This window comes from Leptopilina heterotoma, unplaced genomic scaffold (genome assembly GCF_015476425.1).
Source record: "Leptopilina heterotoma isolate Lh14 unplaced genomic scaffold, ASM1547642v1 Lhet_353, whole genome shotgun sequence".
Taxonomy (NCBI): domain Eukaryota; kingdom Metazoa; phylum Arthropoda; class Insecta; order Hymenoptera; family Figitidae; genus Leptopilina; species Leptopilina heterotoma.
This window is the reverse complement of record NW_025111035.1, coordinates 116,633-135,594: the sequence shown is the minus strand read 5'-3', so window position 1 is coordinate 135,594 and position 18,962 is coordinate 116,633. Positions and strand designations below refer to the sequence as shown.

Sequence of the window (18,962 nt, the reverse complement as noted above, 5' to 3'; positions counted from 1 at the left end):
TAAAAATGTTAAGAATTATCCAGAGATGCTTAAAACTTGAACTGACAGGGTTAAAAGGTAAAAATAACACAAACGTAACCTTAAAAAGATTTGCTTCTTAGGAGGACATTGAATATATGTAGTTAGAAAATAGAAGAAGATAGTTAATTATTTTAATACATTTATTTTTTAGATATTCATATTTATACACAGTAGTTGCTATTATTATTCATAATAATAATAATCATTATGTAATAGTTAGCAATAGTGGCTTACTTCTTTTTGCACTTCTGATTGACAAAAATACAAAAATTATTAATTAATTTATAATTAATATATGAAAAAGAACGCTCATTCTCGAGATCGAGATAGTCACTTCTTATCTTATCTTGAGTAAATTGATGATACTCTTGCGGTTACTTTCTATAATTCTTCATTACAAATTACACTTAGTTTCTCTAGTATCATCCAAGTGTATACAAAGTTATCAACTTAAAATTATATTTTTAAAAGCAAACGAAAACGTGTTTCAATTTGATGTGTATGAATATCTTATATGATACATAAATGAGCAGCTATATTTAAAAGTACTTGGATGTTTTTCAAAAATCTTTAGGACGTGGCGGTTGTAAGAAATTTTGCAAACAAAAACCACATTTACTATTATTATTATTTAAATAGGTCTTAAACCTACTGCTTTTTTTTCTTTTTTTTTTTGTCAACCACTTTTTACGCACCTATATTATTTGTTTACTTTTAATTTTACATACGTTTTTACACACATAAAAAATCCCTTTAAGAAACAAATACATTTTTTCCCTTACTTAAATTCAGTGGACTTCCCACTTATTCTCTGGTCATATTATTATTATTATTATTATTTTTATTATTATTAATATTAATATTATTATTACACATTATTTACTTTTGTGCTGCGTAAAAAACTATGAAATTTTCAAAAAAATGACGGCTTTCAAATTCCGTAACCACAATATAATGGTAAGAAAAGAAAAGTATTGATTTGCCACGCAATTTAAGAGCCTTTAAATATATAAGTAAAGAGGTTTGAAAAAAGAAAATAAGCAAAAGATGAGATTTCGTTAAAATAACTTTTTTATCAAATGATGATTGGGTCAAAAGATTTCTCATGAATATAAAAACAAAATTTGTGAAGATTGAAGGATGAGTGCAATTATAAGTACTTGGCACGAAAGTTCTGAAATGTATCAGGAAACTCGAAGAGATTTGGCGTGAAAATTATGATGAATCACTCGGCTCATTGATCTGACTTTGTATTCTACTTTTTTTTTTTTTTTTTGGTTTAAAGATGAAGAAACAAAAAATGACCGTCGAGAACCAGAAACATCACAGGTGCATAAAAATTAATAAATCGTTTCAATTATAAACTTACCTACGTTTAAACTTTATATAATTTGTACAAAAGAGAAGATTCTTCACATTCATTAATAAAAACGCTTTTTAATGACTTATTAATTGCAAATGTTTATATTCAAAGTACGAAAATCTAAGCGAGTCGCAATATTTATTTTTATTCTCTTTTGCAAACTAGCAAAGGTAATTTTATTTTTCGCAGTGTATTTATGCAATAGTTTATAAACAATTAAGAGAAAATGTATTGCGTAGGTTTTGTAAAAATTTTAATATTCACACATTCCACATAAAATGTTTCACGAAATACACACATTTGCGACTTTTTATTTTTTTTTTAGTGTAATTTTTACTTCTATATCACTTCTATACAATATCGGTCTGTTATAATCGCATTTTTTTTTCTTTTAAATTCCAAAATCGAGTGCATCACATATTAGTTTTATTTCTCAGAATTAACGCAATGTACTGGTAATTGCACTAATTATACATTGAGATAAAGAGCAAGAAAAAAAGGAAGAGGAGAGACGTTTAATCTATTTTTGTTTTTTATCCCTTTTTAGTGTTGGTTGTTATACAACATATGAAAACTGAAAATTTTCTGTCCTCTGTGGAAGTACTAAACAATTTTTTGTCAATTGTCCATTAAATATATTTTAAATTGTGAATATATGAAAAAGTAAACAACTGTTTAAAGTTCAGCATATAAGCATCGTTTTGATAATGTCGAAAAGTGTTTTAAATTTGCTTGAACGGTATTTTAAAAGTCTTAAGCAGTAGGAATTTTGTTAAACAAATACAGAATTATTCACAAATAATGTAAAACGTTTAATGACTTTATTATTCTTCGTTTACACAATTTTTAAAATTTTACGCAAATTAAATTAAATTCAACCTTCAGTTTTAGAGTATTAGATAAATTACATAATTTGTGAATTATCCCGTAGAAAATAGAAATTATTTATTATTATTTGTGTATTCAAAATCTTGAACCCGTTAAAGGGGCTTCTCGTCAATATTATTTTTTATGGACTTTTATTATACTTTTTCTCTTTTTTTTTTAATTTTTGAATATCAAAGTGATTAAAATGGTCTAGTTCTTCCATACTTGATATCTCCCCATTCATTTACACCATAAAAGTTCTGGCACAAATCGCGTGACTTTAATAAAAATTATATAGTTCCGTGAAAAATCGTTTCAACATTTTAGTCCCTTTCTTTCAAAATGAATTTGAAAAACTCCTTTTTATGTTTGTTTTAGAGACGAATCAAAGATCATTAGATTGGTCAAGAGCAATGTATCTTTGATTTCTTTTATGTTTCTCGGTTTCTTTTTCAGTTGACTTAATATTTAATTACCACCGGTCCAATAGCTTGGACTGTATCCCGGTTTTGTCTGAGCCTTATTCTGAGAACTTGGATTTGTCCTTTGACCTGTACTATTGCCTCCGTCCTGATGTAAAGGTTGATGTAATTGATGCGGTTGATGCATTGCTGGAATAAATAAATGTGGAGTTCCGTAGCTTCCAGGAAGACCCGCGTTCTGACTGCCAGTTAAACCGAAAGGCGGTGGCGTTGCAGAATGGAAAGTTTGTTTATCGTAAGACTGTAATAATAATCAAATAAATAAATTAAATAATTAATCAATGAATTCTTTTTATTTATGAATAAAAAAATGAAATAATTGAATGAACTTACGTTAACTTTACTGAGAGCAACGTGACTTTTAGTGGCGTACATTCCAGCGCTGATTTCCGCGGCAGTTGAACCACTGGAATTCGTGTTTCCCGTTGAGGACCCAGATTTTCCAGTTTGCGATCCAGTGTATCCACTTCCAGCACCTTTGTATTCGGCCGCTTGTCCAGTGCTGGCCAGAGAGTCGTAACTAGTGCCGCCTCCGTAACTCGAACCATAGCTTCCGGGCTTAGCACCGTAAGCACCACTGCTTGTGCTCGCGTTTCCGGCAGTTGCTATCTGCTATAAATTATGAAAATCATTTACTAAACCAGGCAGTTCAAATCAATTTCAAGAATAATCATTTTTTAATTACAAAGTGTCCTATTTTATTATTTAAAAAGAATTTTAAGAAACGAATGAATCAATTTACTGCAGGCTTCACAGCGTAAAATAAGTTCAATATGAATAATATAATTTTCAGAACGAAAATGATTTTTTATTTTTCAATTGATTTCCAATGAAACGTTTCTTTATTTTTCGAATAATTAAGTAATTTGTAGATATGTGTGAATTGTAAGAAATAATTTAAAAATAAATAACTTACAGGATAAAGGGGAGTTCCGTATTGGAAACTTCCTGGCATTCCATAAGTGAAATAATATCCTGGCGGTGGAATTGCATTCATCATTGGTTGCTGATGCTGGGTAGCCGTCTATTAAAATTTAAAACAATATTATTGCCCAAATTATAAGAAAACTGAAATTCATCAACATCCGAGGATGTTTTGCAAATATCCTAAGAACATTTTATAGTAAAGTTTTAGATTACATATTGGAACACAATAATAGATTTGCGAATTTCAGGCATCACAGTACCTTTCTTCATCAAAAAAGGTGAAAAGGGGAATTTTTTCCTCAAAAAGGGGACAAAAAGGGGATAAAAATTTATTTGTTTAAAATACGACTTGCATTATATAATTCAAATTTTTTATCATATAGCTTCTATAAAATTTTTAAAAAATAATTCGATTTTAATCAGAGTTGCCACAAAAATTTAATTTTCTTTTTCTCTTACTTTTCCCTGATTTCCAGACAAAATTTTTACTTTTTCCTTAAAGAATATTCTGCAATTCACTCTAAAAATAATTAAATACTCAAAAAAAAATTTCTATTATACATTTATTTACGAATTTCTCTAACTGTAAAATTATTCGAAAACAGCAATAACTTCTTTTTTAAAAAAATAATTAATCATTATTATTTTTCCATAGGAATTAAGATTTTCAAATTCAAATCTTTTTGAAATTCAACAATTTATAATAATTAAAGATGACCGAGTGATAAGATTACTATTTTCTACTATAAGAAACATTTTTACTGTGACTTCTTCAAAATTATTTTCATCATTTCAATTCAATTATTATTTTCTAGAATTTTTAACTAAAATTCTTCTTTAAATCAATTATTTACAATAATATATTTAAAAATTCTGAGAATTTTCAAATGTATTTGTTTACAATTCAATTTTACGAAATTGGATTTGGAAATTCTTCAATTAATATTTGAAAATAAAAACTTGAAATGATTTCAATTAAACTGTTTGAAAAATATTAATTCTACAGAATTGTTAGTTAAAAGTATGAAAAATTCAGATTTTCAAAAATTTCAAATTGAAACTTTTTAAAAATTGAATTATTTTAAAAAAATAATTGAATTTGAATTTGAATTTAATTTTTGACGAATTTCAATAAAATTTGTAAAAATAATTACATTTTTCGAGGTATTTGATTAAAATTGTACGAAAAATAATTGAAATTCTGCGATGAGTTTGATTATTTATGAAAGTAATGCAATTATTGCGAAGAAATTTATAAAAAGTTTGTAAATAATAGAATTTCTGTGAAATTATTGGATTCTTTTAGAAAATTTTATTAAAATAGTAGATTTTGAATGTCATTGAATTTAGGAAAATTTTTGCAAATGATTGAAATTTTGCCATGAATTTTATTAAAATTTTTGAAAATAATTGCAATCAATAAAATTTTTTACGATATCTGTATTATTTAAATCATTAACATTAAAAAACATAATTATTTTTATTATGTTGTAGTGTTAATAATCTAAATGAGAAATGATTTTCTGGTGTCTTACCTGCTGGGACATTGTGGAAGGAACTGGCGAGGCGTTACTGTCATTCCTGGCAAACCTGGCATCGCTAATACTGGTGTAGGCGCCTTGAACTCCTTGGACCCCTTGAACACCGGAGAGAGCGTCCCCTCGATTGGCGCCAAGACTCGTAGCAGGGCCTGTAGTCTGATAGCCCAGTGCCGCGTCATAGTAACCAGTAGTTGGCTGCACGTTAGTCAGGAAGGCCAAACACAAAACTACATGCATACACTGTGTACTTCAAATACAAGAAAACTACCTAACTTCTAACACCTAAGCACTTAGCACCAAGATAAGACTCTCTAATCATCAGTGTCCACTTTCCTCATTCGTTTCTCTTACCATGAAAAGTCAATATTTTTAAATCACTAGCCGAATTTAATAATAACTTTATCATTAAAAATGCAGCTAGTTGTTTATAAATAAATTAGCATCTTCACTAAATTTCAAAACAGAAATAATTCCATTAAGAAACATAATAAAGCAGCTAATTTAAATAATAATAGATTTATTTAAATATTCTCTGTTGGATTACGGATTACTTATCCTGAAAGGTTCAATCATATAACCACTGTTCTAAACCACTGAATTTTCACAATTTTCAAGAAATCAAAATTATAAAATATTAATTTGAATTTATCACAAAATTATAAAATTTACGATTCTAGTTTAAACATTAAAAGATTCGTTCTTAATCCTATCAGTCACAATATTTCAGGAAATTTCAATACATTTCGTATTTTTTCAAATATTTGGATTTTTCTCCAAAAAATTGGATTTCATTTTAAATTTAAACAAACATAGACTAAACTTCTAAATGGATATATAAAATATTCTAGAAAATTATTAATTGGGTTAAAATCTGGATATTTATCTCAGGAAATTTCATTACGTTTCGTATTTTTTAAAATATTTGAATTTCTCTCAAAAAATTGAAAAAGAAAGGAAATTTCGAAACAATTCCCCTTTTAATATTACTTCATGTATTTATTAAAAAGTTGAGATGACCCAAAAAGTTGTAAAATTCCAACAAAAATATCTTTATGGAAATCGTATTTTTTCCAAAACCAAAAAAATAAATAATTTTATTCTAAAATTTACATGCTGAGAGAAAATTGCTCGAGCCTTCTTTTGCTCCAATTTTTATTTAAATGTTAAAAAAGAATTATTATTGCAAGAAGTATTTATTTAAATTTTATTCATTAAAAATCTTCTGAAAACTAAATTATTATTTATTTAAAGTAAACAGGGTTCAAGTGGTAAATTTTTTTCTGGATCGCAGACACTCTGATGAATCAAAATATCAATTATAATAGAATTGAAGTAGAGTAGAAGAAAGAGAAAAAAAATTCAAGTAAAAAGATGAAAGTAGAGGAAAAATATTACTACGAGACAATAATAAATCTACTATATAGAATTTAGAAGCCATGTATAAATTAAGTAAAAATCAGATCAATTAAATGATAAACATCTTTCTTGAATATATTTAATTGCTTCGTATTATTGAATGAGTTTATTTACTCTCTAAATTTGATTTAGTAAAAATGTTTACTAATTTGAATTACTGATTGACTTTTTGCTTTTGAATTAGTAAATTTTACTAGTAAATGGTAATTTCCACTTTTTTGGTATTAAAATTCACTGATTAAAAAGCAAAAAGTCAGTCACTAATTCCAATTAGTGGACATTTTTACTAATTCAAATTTAGAGAGTACAAGATTCTCACTCTTAGAGTAGTAAAAATTTCGTTTAATTTTACCTAGTATAATTTATCTAGATCCGTCAAGGGTCCTAGTTATAATTAATTTGCCAAATTCCTATTCTTTACAAGATGATACTAATTTATAAAAAATCATTGGTTCCCAATAATAGATCATTAATTCATTAATGAATTTTAAATTCTCACTAGATGTATATACGATTACTGAACGGAAGATCATAAGATATTTAAGAAATATTAAATAAAAAATGTTCACTGGAAATCTATAGAAATGTGATTCGTTAAATCTTTCAAAAAATATCTAAACTACTTGAACTTAGATCAAATTGTTAACAAAAACTTGAAAGAAAAGTATTTTTAAAACAAAAAAGTTCAAGCGCGATAAAATTATTTAAAATCAACTTCCAAGTAAATAGAAATAATTCCAATTTTCAACTGAAAACAAATATATTCTTACAAAGTGCAAATAAGTTCTAATGAAAATAATTTTTCTTTAACTACTTAAATAACAAGCAACTACTGAACACCAGTTTCGTAAAAGTTTCTTTAAAAATAATATTAACTCTTTGTTACTGACATTAGTTTTGTGACAATTTAGAATGTAAAATAAATTTTTACTGCATATCAAAATATAGTAGAAAATTCAAATTCTTGAAATCTTGAAATTTCAACAGTGAAATAATTATCAGCACAATATGCGAATAACACAGAGTTAATAAAGAAAATCAAGGAAATCTAAAGTTCCTACAAAGAAAAGATTATAAACGTTCAAAATAATTCATAACCGAAAGAAATTGATTTGATTAATTGTATATATACATATGCATCAGAGTAATTTTTTCAGACACTATATTTTTAAATGGAAAAAATTTTCAAGAAATTTCAATGTTAATTCGTAAGTAACAAGAATTTCTAGTTATTTGTTTTGAAACGTTTGGAAAGTATTTACTTTCTTTCCAAACTTTCAAAATTGATTCTATTTTAAACGCTAATATAGTTAATTTTAATAAAATTGCCTATCTGTGCAAATAATACTTTAAAATAAATTTTGTTATATAAAAATTTAAAAAATTTGATCGTAATGAAAGTGTTTAGTGAAATATTTGATTGCAAAAGAATTTGAATTTTCCAATACTGTTCTTTAATGTTGAGAAAAATTGTTTATTTACTTAAAAATTCAAACTTGCACATAATATTAAATATATAAAACTTTATATTAAACAATATAATTTTTAACACTGGGATTGCAATCGAATCTCGTAGTAGCAAAAATTAAAAAATTCCTCTCTCCTCAAGATAACTCGTTACTCGGGGGTTTTTACTTTTTAGGGTCACTGCGATTACGAATCTGCTTTCTAAACTTGAATTGGTAAAAATGTTTACTAATTCGAATTAGTAAACATGTTTACTAATTTAAATTTAAAGAGTGTAGCCAGATTTCAAAAATTCAAAATGGCGGATCCAAAATGGCGCCCAAAATGAGAGTATCAAATGAATTCATTTGAAACTTTTTACAAGTTCAGCAGATTCCCTTGATACTCGTTTCTCGTCAGTTTCGATCCAGTATCGTGAGAGTTCTACCATAAAATATTTTGCATTTACGAGACTCGACTCTATACAGATACACATGTATATTTTTTCAATCAAAATCAACAGTAAAATATACTCACACCATTTGAGAAAAGTACCAATTTCTATTACGAAACCAAATAATATACTCTATACAAATAACTTGAACTATAATATCAAATTCAAAAAAGTTTGTCAACACTTAATCTTAAACTATTATTTTTCATAAGTCTTTTCAACTTTAGTACATAAATATTATTATTATTTTATTCTTCGATAGAATTTAATTATTTTCTAAAAATTTTAATAAATTTCAATAATTTTAAGTTAAGTTTAATATTAATTAAAATATAGATTTTAAATACTAAATAATTAATAAAAATTGTCATTAACTTCAGGTAATTAAAAATGAATCTTTAATCAAGTAAAAATATTCTTAAATATAACCAATAATTTTTTGTTGCGTAAGTTTTTTTTTCAGCAAAAAGCGTCATGTATAATAAATCAAGTTTAAAACTGAGAATTGACAAACTTTTTCAGTGTGGCAAAAAGCTAATATGTAAATGAAAAAAGAGAATTTGAAGGCCTTTGTGTAGAAAATAGAAGGTGAAATTGTCAAAGAGATTATTCGGTTTTTAAATTATTTTCGCGTGCTCTCTTTTTTCTGCAGGAAAGCCTTCAAATGTAAACAGTCAAATTGATATAGAATAAGAGAATAATGAAATAAATAAACTTATTAGTGACTGACCATGTGTGGTTGCATTTGGCGCATCATCTGCACTTCTTCATAACTGTACATTTGTTGGTAAGCGGGGAAAACGCCGGGAACACTTTGACCCATGATGTACTGATGACCAAGAATTGCTGGAGTCATGTTGTTGGTTGCGCCAGCGACTGTCATATTGCCAGTGTTCCCAGTGCCAGTTACTATACCACTCGAAGTACTTTTCGGCGCAGCTGTTTTATTAATTCACATTTTATTCAGATTCAAAGACACAAAACGCTCTTAATATTTTTAGGCAACTATTTTCTTTGTCAAGCGGATAACTTATTTATTGGCAATTTTATCTACTTTTTTGCAACAATTAAATTTTAATCATATTTCATTTCTGTCCCATTACTATTCTTAGGAATAAAAATTCTACCACATTGATAATCGATTTAATGGAAATTCTGCCAAGCTAACATTCCAACAATTATATATTTTGCTAAAATGATATTCTAGAGAATAAAAGTTTTCTTGCGTCCCTGTAATTGCTAAGGGGAGGATGAAAAGGCCCTAAAGTAATTTTACATGATTTAAAATTGATTGATTCATTTACAGTAAAAAATGACTGCAACTGAAATCTTATTAATAAGTTATTTGAAATTATGCATTAAAAATATTTACCATTAGAATTGGTGACTTTGGTTTGAGAGCTATTTGCCGAGGATGATGAAAGTCCAAGATTTTGAGTTGTTGTTGTTGTCGCAAGGGAACTATTTGATGTAGTTGTGCTTGTATCATATTGTGAATCTTTATTTCCCGTACTGTTCAGTTTATGATTATGTGAAGCAGTCTGCGATTGACTTCCATAAGTACTGTACGCGTACACCTGCAAATACAACAGTTCAATGTTACTTACAATCAAAAGCATCAGTGAATTTGCAACTTTAAGGGGAAATTTAAATATTCGTTAATTATTTCAAAAAAGTAGCTTTAAGGGGACTTTCTGGTCAAGGATTTTAAACAACAAACCTCTAATACTTTATGTTGAGTGAAAGAAAAATGAATATATTTAAAAATATTATTGCGATACTTACAGATGCATTTTGATAAACACCAGATCCTTGGGTGATTGGCGATGAAAAGCTGGCGCTAGAAGATTGATACGATTGGGGCGCTGACTGAAACGAGGACGATCCCTGATAACCCGTCGTCTGGTAGGCCGAGTTGTTGCTATTATTGCTATTACTGTTGACTGTATTCGTAGCTATCGATTGTCCTTGGTACTGAGAAGATGTTGTGGTGGTTGGCGCGTATGCACTTGTCGACTGATAAGTCTTTAAACAATAAAGGATTAAAAATTAAAATTGAAGATTAAACTGAACATGAAGCAAGAATTAGAACACTAAATACAGAAAATATGCAAAATGTTAATCCATGTATGTTAGTAAGTTCAAATCGTAATATTATTAAATTTACAAATATTCAAATGTTAAAACCACATTCATTGGATATAAAGTAAAAAAATTCGTTTCAATGAATCAACTTTGATTTTTAGAGAAGCATTTAAGGAAAACATGTTAATTTTATAAGAAGCAATATGCAAAATGAATAAAAAGTTATTTACCTGGTTAGTGGTTGCAGGCTGATTGTACACTGCGTTAGCTGACACAGAAACTGAGGGTGACACTTGACTAAAGGAAGCTGAACTAGATTGTGGATATGACGCCGAAGTATTGTAACTAGCTTGCGAAACGGAGACTGTTGCAGAATAACTATTAGAGTTTCCAACAGTGACCGATGGAAACGATGGGGCCGATAGCGCACTAGTCGAATAAACATTGTAATTATTCGAAGTTGCGTTTTGTGCCTGGAAGGACGTTTTCTGTGAAGGATAAGTTGCAGTCGAACCATAATTGGTAGCGTTCGGAGACACCTGAGAGGTGAAGTCTTGTTTGGAAATGTCTAGAGACTGAGTCGTGGCACTTCCTCGATTCGTGAAACTTTGGGAGTTTAGCGAATGATCGCTCGATGACAAACTATCGTTGGCAAGCTGTTAATTTAAATGCAAAGAAAAAAAAAGTGTTACAATGAAAAAACGAGTAAAATTAGTTTTGAAGGAAGTGAAAGAAGGCTCACCATTTGACCACTGGTGTTGTATTGGGTTGTGGACTGAATAGACTCCATGTCGAGTGAATTTGTAGTACTGCTGGCAGTATTGGAAGTATTGCTGTTGGAATTCATATCGATTGAAATTGTCGTACTGGCGGTGTATTTATCGCTCAATGATCCATCTAAAGAACTAGTATCAGCACCAAAGTCCATTGCACCGAATTGAACGTCTAAAATGCCTATACTGCTATTTACAGCATCGCCCGGCATTTCGACTGCACTCGAGGGAATCTTCGATGGCGGTGGAATTCGAGGTCGTTGCTTCGTTTGCCTTTGCGGCTATTCAATTCAAACAAATACACAATTATTCATTCAATCAATTTCACTTCAAGGTCACATACATAATAAGGAAATAAATAAATAATGAGGAAACCAAATAAATACCTGGCTTGAGATCGTAGACGAGTAAGAGGCTGGTCCGGCAGTCTTTAGAGTCTCATTGCTTTGCTGCGACAGTTGTGTGAAATACTGAGTTTGAGCAGCCGTCAGTGCTCCACTACTAACGGCATTTGTCTGCTGATTGAGTTGCATTGTTGGCATACTCAAAACAGGATGCTGGGCTGTCTGCGATTGCTGAGGACCTAAAGACTGCTGCATCACAGGCATATCAGACAACTTGGGATGATCCTGTTCAAAGAATGTAAAAACCTTAATTTATTTCCTTTTTTTAATTTAATAAATGATTCACTTTACCTCTTGCTGTAAAGGCGTCAGTGTCACAGTCTGAATCGTTTGCGACTGCAAATCTTGAAGCTTCTGCTCATCTGTCAACGACGTACTCGGAGTAAAAACTTTAGTGTCCGCAAGAGATCCTTGATATTCTTCGTTGTCCCAATCCTCAGAAGGCTCCAAATTATTCCAGGCGTCTAAAAGTAATTTAGAAAATGTATTCCAAAAAATCAAGGAAACAATAAAGAAAATAATAAAAAAGAGTCTTGTTTAAAAAAACGTTTAATGTCTAACCCATCTTAGGTTCTTGAATAGACTGTTGCTGTTCTTCACTGCCAGTCCATGTTTCGATAGGTCGATTGAAACTGTGAGAGGAACTCGATGGATCGCCACGGTTAGCAAAAGTTCGGGGACCCAAACCTCTGCCGCCGCCACGACCACCGCGTCCCGATCTTCCGGGACCACCTCTTCCTCTCCTGTTTCCGCCTTGGAAGCCACCGTCTCGTCCACTCTCCTCCATGTTTCTTTCATTCTCTTTGTTTTCACGTCCACGCCCTGAAAATTCACGAAACAATTAGCGCACATTGGCGAAAGGCAAAAAGCGAATCAATAAGAGAGAAAATAATTTATGTCAGTTTCGTGACATAACTCACACCCACGGTTGTCATGATTAGCACGTCCCCGCATGCGAGGTGGTCCTCCTCCACGCTGAACCCTTCTCTCCGAGTCCCACTCGCCTCCCTCGTCCTGAACCCCAAGTTGCTCGATGTTCTGCTTTGAACTACTGGGCTGACGGGCCTTCTTTTTTTTAACTTCCCATTCAGGACTCACTCCCTCCAGAAGATCGTTTACAGCTCGATTGAAATCCCCGTCGCTATCATGCAGAGCCATGATAACTTCGTCCTCAGTACGACGCGTCACTTCCATCACTTGCTTCACCCTTTCCTTGAAAGTGGGATCTTCGCCACCTCCCATACGAGTGTCAATGATTTGTGCATGTCGTGTCTGGTCTGATTTTTGCTTTAATTCAAGAACAAATACGTCAATAAGAGAAACAATATGAAATATTCAAACAAATATGCGAATCATTTAAATACGATACAGTAACTTGCTTTTCAAATGTCATGTATATTTTTCAGATCCCGTTCAGAAATTCCCTTACTTGTCTCATTTGAAAAAAAGTCGTTTATTTTATTCTAATTTCCAGGAAAGTTTTTTTATTCAAAGTGACAGCGTTTTTCATAAAAAAAATTCCCGGTCATAAAGAATTTCAATTCAATAATTTTCTAGAAATTTAAACTAAAATTCTTCTCTAATTCAATTATTTTTAATACTATCAAATGTTACTCGCTGGAAACGTGATGTTTTGTTATTTTTCTCGTTACAGAAAATTTGTGTCTCACGAAGTTTTCTTACAGTTTCATCTTAAGTCAGTAGAGTTATTTAAATTTTTTATGTTCAATATGTATTTATCGTTAAAATACTATTTTATATTTAACTTGGACCCCAAGTTTTTCAAGTACTTTGTTGCTTAAAAAATAAAAAATTAATTAAAAATAAAAATTATTCCAAACTCAAACCTTTAAAAATTTTAATTTAAAGTCTTCTGAAAATTAATTATTTTGTAGTATAACTAAGTAAATCAGCGATTGGACGGACACAAATGGAAAGAGGTAAATTACCCTTTCCCTCTTCTTATCGTCCAATCGCTCAAGGTCTTTCGCAGGGTTCGTGCGTTTGATATAGTTAAAGAGTGTAATTTTTTGATGCGTGAAAAATTCTGTTTTAGTTTTTGGACTGTTAACTAAAATGTTAAAAATATAATAATTTTTCTGAATTTTTTTTTACATACAATCCGAATGTGACCTCAAATATTAAAAAATAAGTTTATTTAACGGTAATGTTAAATCAATGGAATAAATTTTCTTATTTTCAGAGTAGATGTAATTTAAATACTTTCATGGTAGAGTCAAGTAAGTTGAGCCGGCGAGTAAGTTGAGCCACCGTCATATTTCTACTTTTTTGCATCGACAACTCAAATGTTCATATTATTTGAATTTTATTGCTAAACCCGTAGTTGTGCTCAACATATACTGATTTTGAAGTAAACAAAGGGTTCATTTTGAGCATTTGCAGGGTTGTTCAAAATTTCAAAATTCTTGAAATTTTAGTTTTCTTGCTTTCAAGAGCATTATTTTTATAATTTCATGATTAAATACAAGCAATTAAAAATAACTGCTTTAGAAGCAAAAAGTCAGTCACTACTTCAAATTTTTAATTTTTACTGATCATTCAGTTAAATATAACTAATAGTCAGTTAAAAATAACTGATGTTTTAGTAGATTTTTTTTAACTGATTCAATTAGTCAACTTTAACTAATTTTCCAGGTATTTTTTACTGAAACTCAGTTATTTCTCACTGAAAATCAGCAATTGTTAACTGATTCGGAAGTATAATGTCAGTCACTGATTGTCAGTTAAAACTATGATTTTTAATTGACTCAAATCTAGGGAGTATTTTTCAAAATTGTAATAACAAATTACAATTTCAGGATTCATTTAAAAATTCCAGGCTTTTTCCAGGTCATTTTTTGGAAAATTTCAGTAACATTATAACATACCTCGTACATGAATAGAAATTTTAAAAGACTGCACTAAAATGTTTAAAAAAGATTTGAAGAAAATGCGAATCTGAAAAATTTCGAAATTATCATAAAGAAAAACAGAAGGTTTGAAAAATGTTTAAACTTTTAGAAACTCCGGGCCTTTTTCATGATTTCCAGAGAACTTTTAAAAAATTCATACCTTTTCCATGATTCCCTGCTTCTGTAGGAACCCTGAATTTTTCTAAGTTTTTTTTTTTTAAAGGAGGAATAGGAGTGAATAAACATGATTTTAGACGTTTTAAGGAATTCTATTAATTTCAGGAAATTAAAAAAGGAAATAAAGGAGATTACGCAAAAAAGAGACAAGAGTGTAAATTATGGATAATTTAAAATTTTCTCAATTAAAGTTAAAGAAATAAATATTTTAAAACACTTAAAAAATTATAGATTTCTTGAAATTGATTTCGTTTTTTTCCATTTGTTTTACAATATTGATAAAAAATTAATGTATTTTACAATAAAGAAAGAAAAAACAATACTCAGTAATAAAAATTTTTTATGAAGTTAACTTTTTAATATGCTCGTTTCCAAAAATTTATAAATATTTAAAATTAAAAAAATACTTGGGGATAATAATTTATTTACTAACAATTTAACATGCAATATTTAAAAAACATGTTAAATTTGCTCAAAAACCTATAAATAAATCATATTATATAATAATAATAATAATAAAACATATAAACCTTTCAAAATTCAATTATTTTCTACCTTTTTTAATTCAACATTATCTCTAAAGAAATTATTTTTATAATAATTTTTAAAAAGTTCTCAGAGAATTAAATTATTTAAGGGGATGTCAAAGTCGATGCGATTTTCCCATTGCGGCTCAATGCAAAAATCCAATCGACTTTGACATCCCCTTAAATACATAAAATAATTGAAATTTGGTAAAAATTTTTAAAAATAATTGAACTTTGAACAATATAAAAAAATAATCAAAATTGTATTGAAGAAATTAAAATTTAATTTAATTTTTAAATTAAAAATTTACTTATAAATATGAAAATGGTTTCTCCAAAATTCTAATAATTCTGAAAAAGTAAATTTAAAAAATTTTAATTCAATTTATTCGATGATAATTGAATTTTAAAAAATTATGAAAAAACAATTCTAAAAATTAGATTTTTAAAAATATTCTATTGTAATTTTTCGACAATAATAAAACTTCTTAAAAGAAGAAGTAGAAGAAAGGTCGAAAAAGTCACAATTTTTGAAAATAAATCGAAAGAGTCGCACTTTTTAAAAATAGTCGAAGAAGTCAAAAAACTCATAATATTCGAGGCCTGTAGTTGTTGATAACTCAAGAACGGTTCCTTTTTACAAAAATTTGTTTTAATTGTAAAAATTTGAACTCACTAAGGCAAAAAGGAGAGCTTGATTTTTTTTTTTACTGAGTATAACGTACAAATTTTTATACTTTAAAACTATTAAAAATGTGTAAAAAAATGTTTTCCTAATTTTACATGAAAAAAGGACCAATTTATATTGTTATAAATTTTTTAAGCTTTGTGGAAACTTTGTTTTATCAATTAAATTAAGAAAACAATGCAAACTTAAAAATTCGTTGTGTTATTTTATTTAAAAATAACACTCAGTTCATTACAACTTTTTTTTCTAAATTTTAATAGATTCAAATCTATTAAAATATAGAAAAAAAGTTTAATAAAGAAAAATATATTATTGAAAATAAACGACTTTCGGAAATTGAAAAAAAGAAGCGTTTAAAAAATTTTCGCCGGTAATTTATTATTTTGTCTCTGAAAAAAATATGTTAAAATTTTGTCAACACTGATTTGAAATGTTTCTCAAAAGAGGAGAATAAAAAAAAAGTAGTAAACAAAAACTAAATTCGCCTTGAATTGTTTGATTACTGTATCGAATTGAAATGAATTTTTGTTTCGTATCGGCCAACAAAGAGTCGATACGAAGCCGAAATTCCTTATTTTTCAACCTCTTGTTTATACTTACTTGGATTTTGTCTTGCTTGCCTGAATCTGACGACTTAAACTGATGATCTGATTTTCCGTGTTGTGAAGTCTTATTCTTACTGGTGCCTCTCCCGCCGGAGGACACCGACGATTTGTTGCCCGAACTCATTGCCAACTAAAAATCCACTCACCTACTACCTCACACCAATCACACTATTTACACTCGCTATATACAATCTGAAAGAAAAAAAATTACATTTTTTATAAATTTTGCAAAAAAATTAACAAAATGTTCAAAATTCGAAAAAAGTTCGTCGGGTTTATCGAACGAACAAAAATCGTACTTTAACTTTCATTAATATTATTAGTCAGAGCTGTTTTTTTTTCTAATCACTTTGACGAATGATATCCGATTAGATCGAAAATAATCATACCGCAGACAATTAATAAAATCATAAATATCAAAAGACTGATTAAAAATATGACAAGATACGAGGACATAAGATTTTTCAATAGTTAAAACCTGTAATAAATTTTGTTTTCTAATACTGACATAGTTGTTATTAGTTCAAAATATCAAAATTTAGTAATTAAGTAAAATTTCAGAATTTTTGAAAAGTGAAAAATAATTAAATTCCATCGGAAAATTGGGCAAAATTATTCAACACTGTTTACCAACGTTTTTCCCTATTCTTTTTATCCTTTAGAGATAAAAATTTCTACTGTGGCTAAAGAAGAATAAGTGAATTTTCTCCTTCTTAGTCTGAAACATTTAAAGACGTTTCAAATAAATTGAAAAGTATGAAAAATTATTTGCTCCACGAGTCACGGTTGAAAAGGTTAGATTGTCTAGAAATTCCATCACCACTTTCGCTTTTGCAAGATAACTAAAGAGGTCTTTCTTTGTTTCAAGAGGAAACAAAAATTTAAATTTAAAAGAAAAAAAATATAATTTCTAGATAAAAAGATCCAAGGGGAAAAATAATTAGGTAAAAATACAAGGCGTGGTAGAGATTGTTCACTGTATTCAATAAGCGGAATAAAATATAATAGAAGAATTAACCGGAAATTACAAGTTTTCAAATTGAGAATTAATAAAAAAAAAAAATTTTTCCAAAAAAAATGAGAAGAAATAGACGTAAACGCAACGTCAGGAAGTGTTAGATACATACATGGAGAACACAAAAGACTTGCACGAGTATTGAAATAGATCACTTCAGATCACTGAAAATCGACGAATCAATTGGGTTATGATTAAAATGTGCCCGGAAATTGGCAGCAACAGTATAATGTAACTAAAAAGGGGGAAAAAATAGTCGGCAAATAATTTATTGAAGAAAAACGTCGACCATGTGCACGACGGACGCCATTTGTGATGGTCCTTTAGAAGGCTTGTCAACCATCATTGGTAAAGACCGTGGCGATCGTGGCGCACCATCAATAGTCTAGCAATAGATGTCAGCTAGAGGCACAAATTCTCAATCAACTCACTGATTTTCCGATTGGATTTATTCTTTTTATGAAACGCATAGACATCCGATTATTGTGAATACGTTTGATACTCGTTTTTCGTGAGCGTGACGCGTGTAAATAATGAAAAAAACAACAAAATTCCGTACCTGCTTAATGCGCTCAAAACGCAGCTCGGTCACGTGACCCCGGGTTCCCCTCCCAACTTAACCAAGAAAATAGTATGGAAAATAATATGTAATCTCTCCTGCTGGCTGCCGCTGCTTACTGAAAATAAGGCCAGGGCACAATGCATCATGTTTAATAATTGCGATTCGGGGCCTATATGAACGGTACTTTAAGTATTATAGCATTTCTACAATAATGATTCAGAAAATTTAACTAACAACTAGATTGTTTTGTTGACTTTAAGGTGCTTCTATACCTCCGGTGGATTGGTCAAGCAATCGGCTCGATGAATTTTCACGGTCGGAAAATGTACTTTCATGGCGGGTATTTTTGAATAAGTAAATGTTGAAAAGGTTTTTACTTGAAAATTTATTTAAAAAAATGATTTTATCATAGAAATTCTTTTGAAATTTATGTTAAAAAACATGTTTTATTTTAAAAGTTATCAAATTTTAATTCAAAATGTTTTAATTTTCCAAAGAAGTGTAAAAAGCCTAATGTTTTTGAAATGCTAGTACAGACGGTACAGACTGTTTGTTATGAATGTACATAACCTAGCGTTGTGTTGTCTGTTCATTATTATTTAATATAATTAAATCATTAAATTTAGAATATAATAATAATATCACAAGCACGACAACACAACGCTAGGTTATGTACATTCATAACAAACAGTCTGTA

The 18,962-nt window shown here is 29.1% G+C and overlaps 1 protein-coding gene across 5 annotated transcripts; it reads right to left on the bottom strand.

Annotated features, from left to right (window-relative positions):
- Nucleotides 1-147: 147 nt before the first annotated feature.
- LOC122505354 (protein lingerer) lies at nt 148-18,398 on the bottom strand. 5 transcript variants are annotated; one of them, XM_043616878.1, is made up of 15 exons: nt 18,263-18,398; nt 16,684-16,880; nt 12,700-13,066; nt 12,341-12,601; nt 12,071-12,243; nt 11,762-12,004; nt 11,345-11,656; nt 10,833-11,258; nt 10,303-10,542; nt 9,890-10,094; nt 9,248-9,456; nt 5,196-5,396; nt 3,650-3,757; nt 3,067-3,345; nt 148-2,974 (listed from the first exon to the last, which is right to left on the bottom strand). In XM_043616878.1, exons 2-15 carry the CDS (start codon nt 16,810-16,812, stop codon nt 2,720-2,722), a joined length of 3,408 nt encoding a protein of 1,135 aa, XP_043472813.1. In that variant the 5' UTR covers nt 16,813-16,880; nt 18,263-18,398; the 3' UTR covers nt 148-2,719. The 5 variants fall into 5 exon arrangements, with proteins under 5 accessions (XP_043472813.1, XP_043472817.1, XP_043472816.1 ...); XM_043616882.1 differs by having other exon boundaries at nt 5,196-5,357; XM_043616881.1 differs by having other exon boundaries at nt 12,706-13,066.
- Between the last annotated feature and the right edge of the window lie 564 nt (nt 18,399-18,962).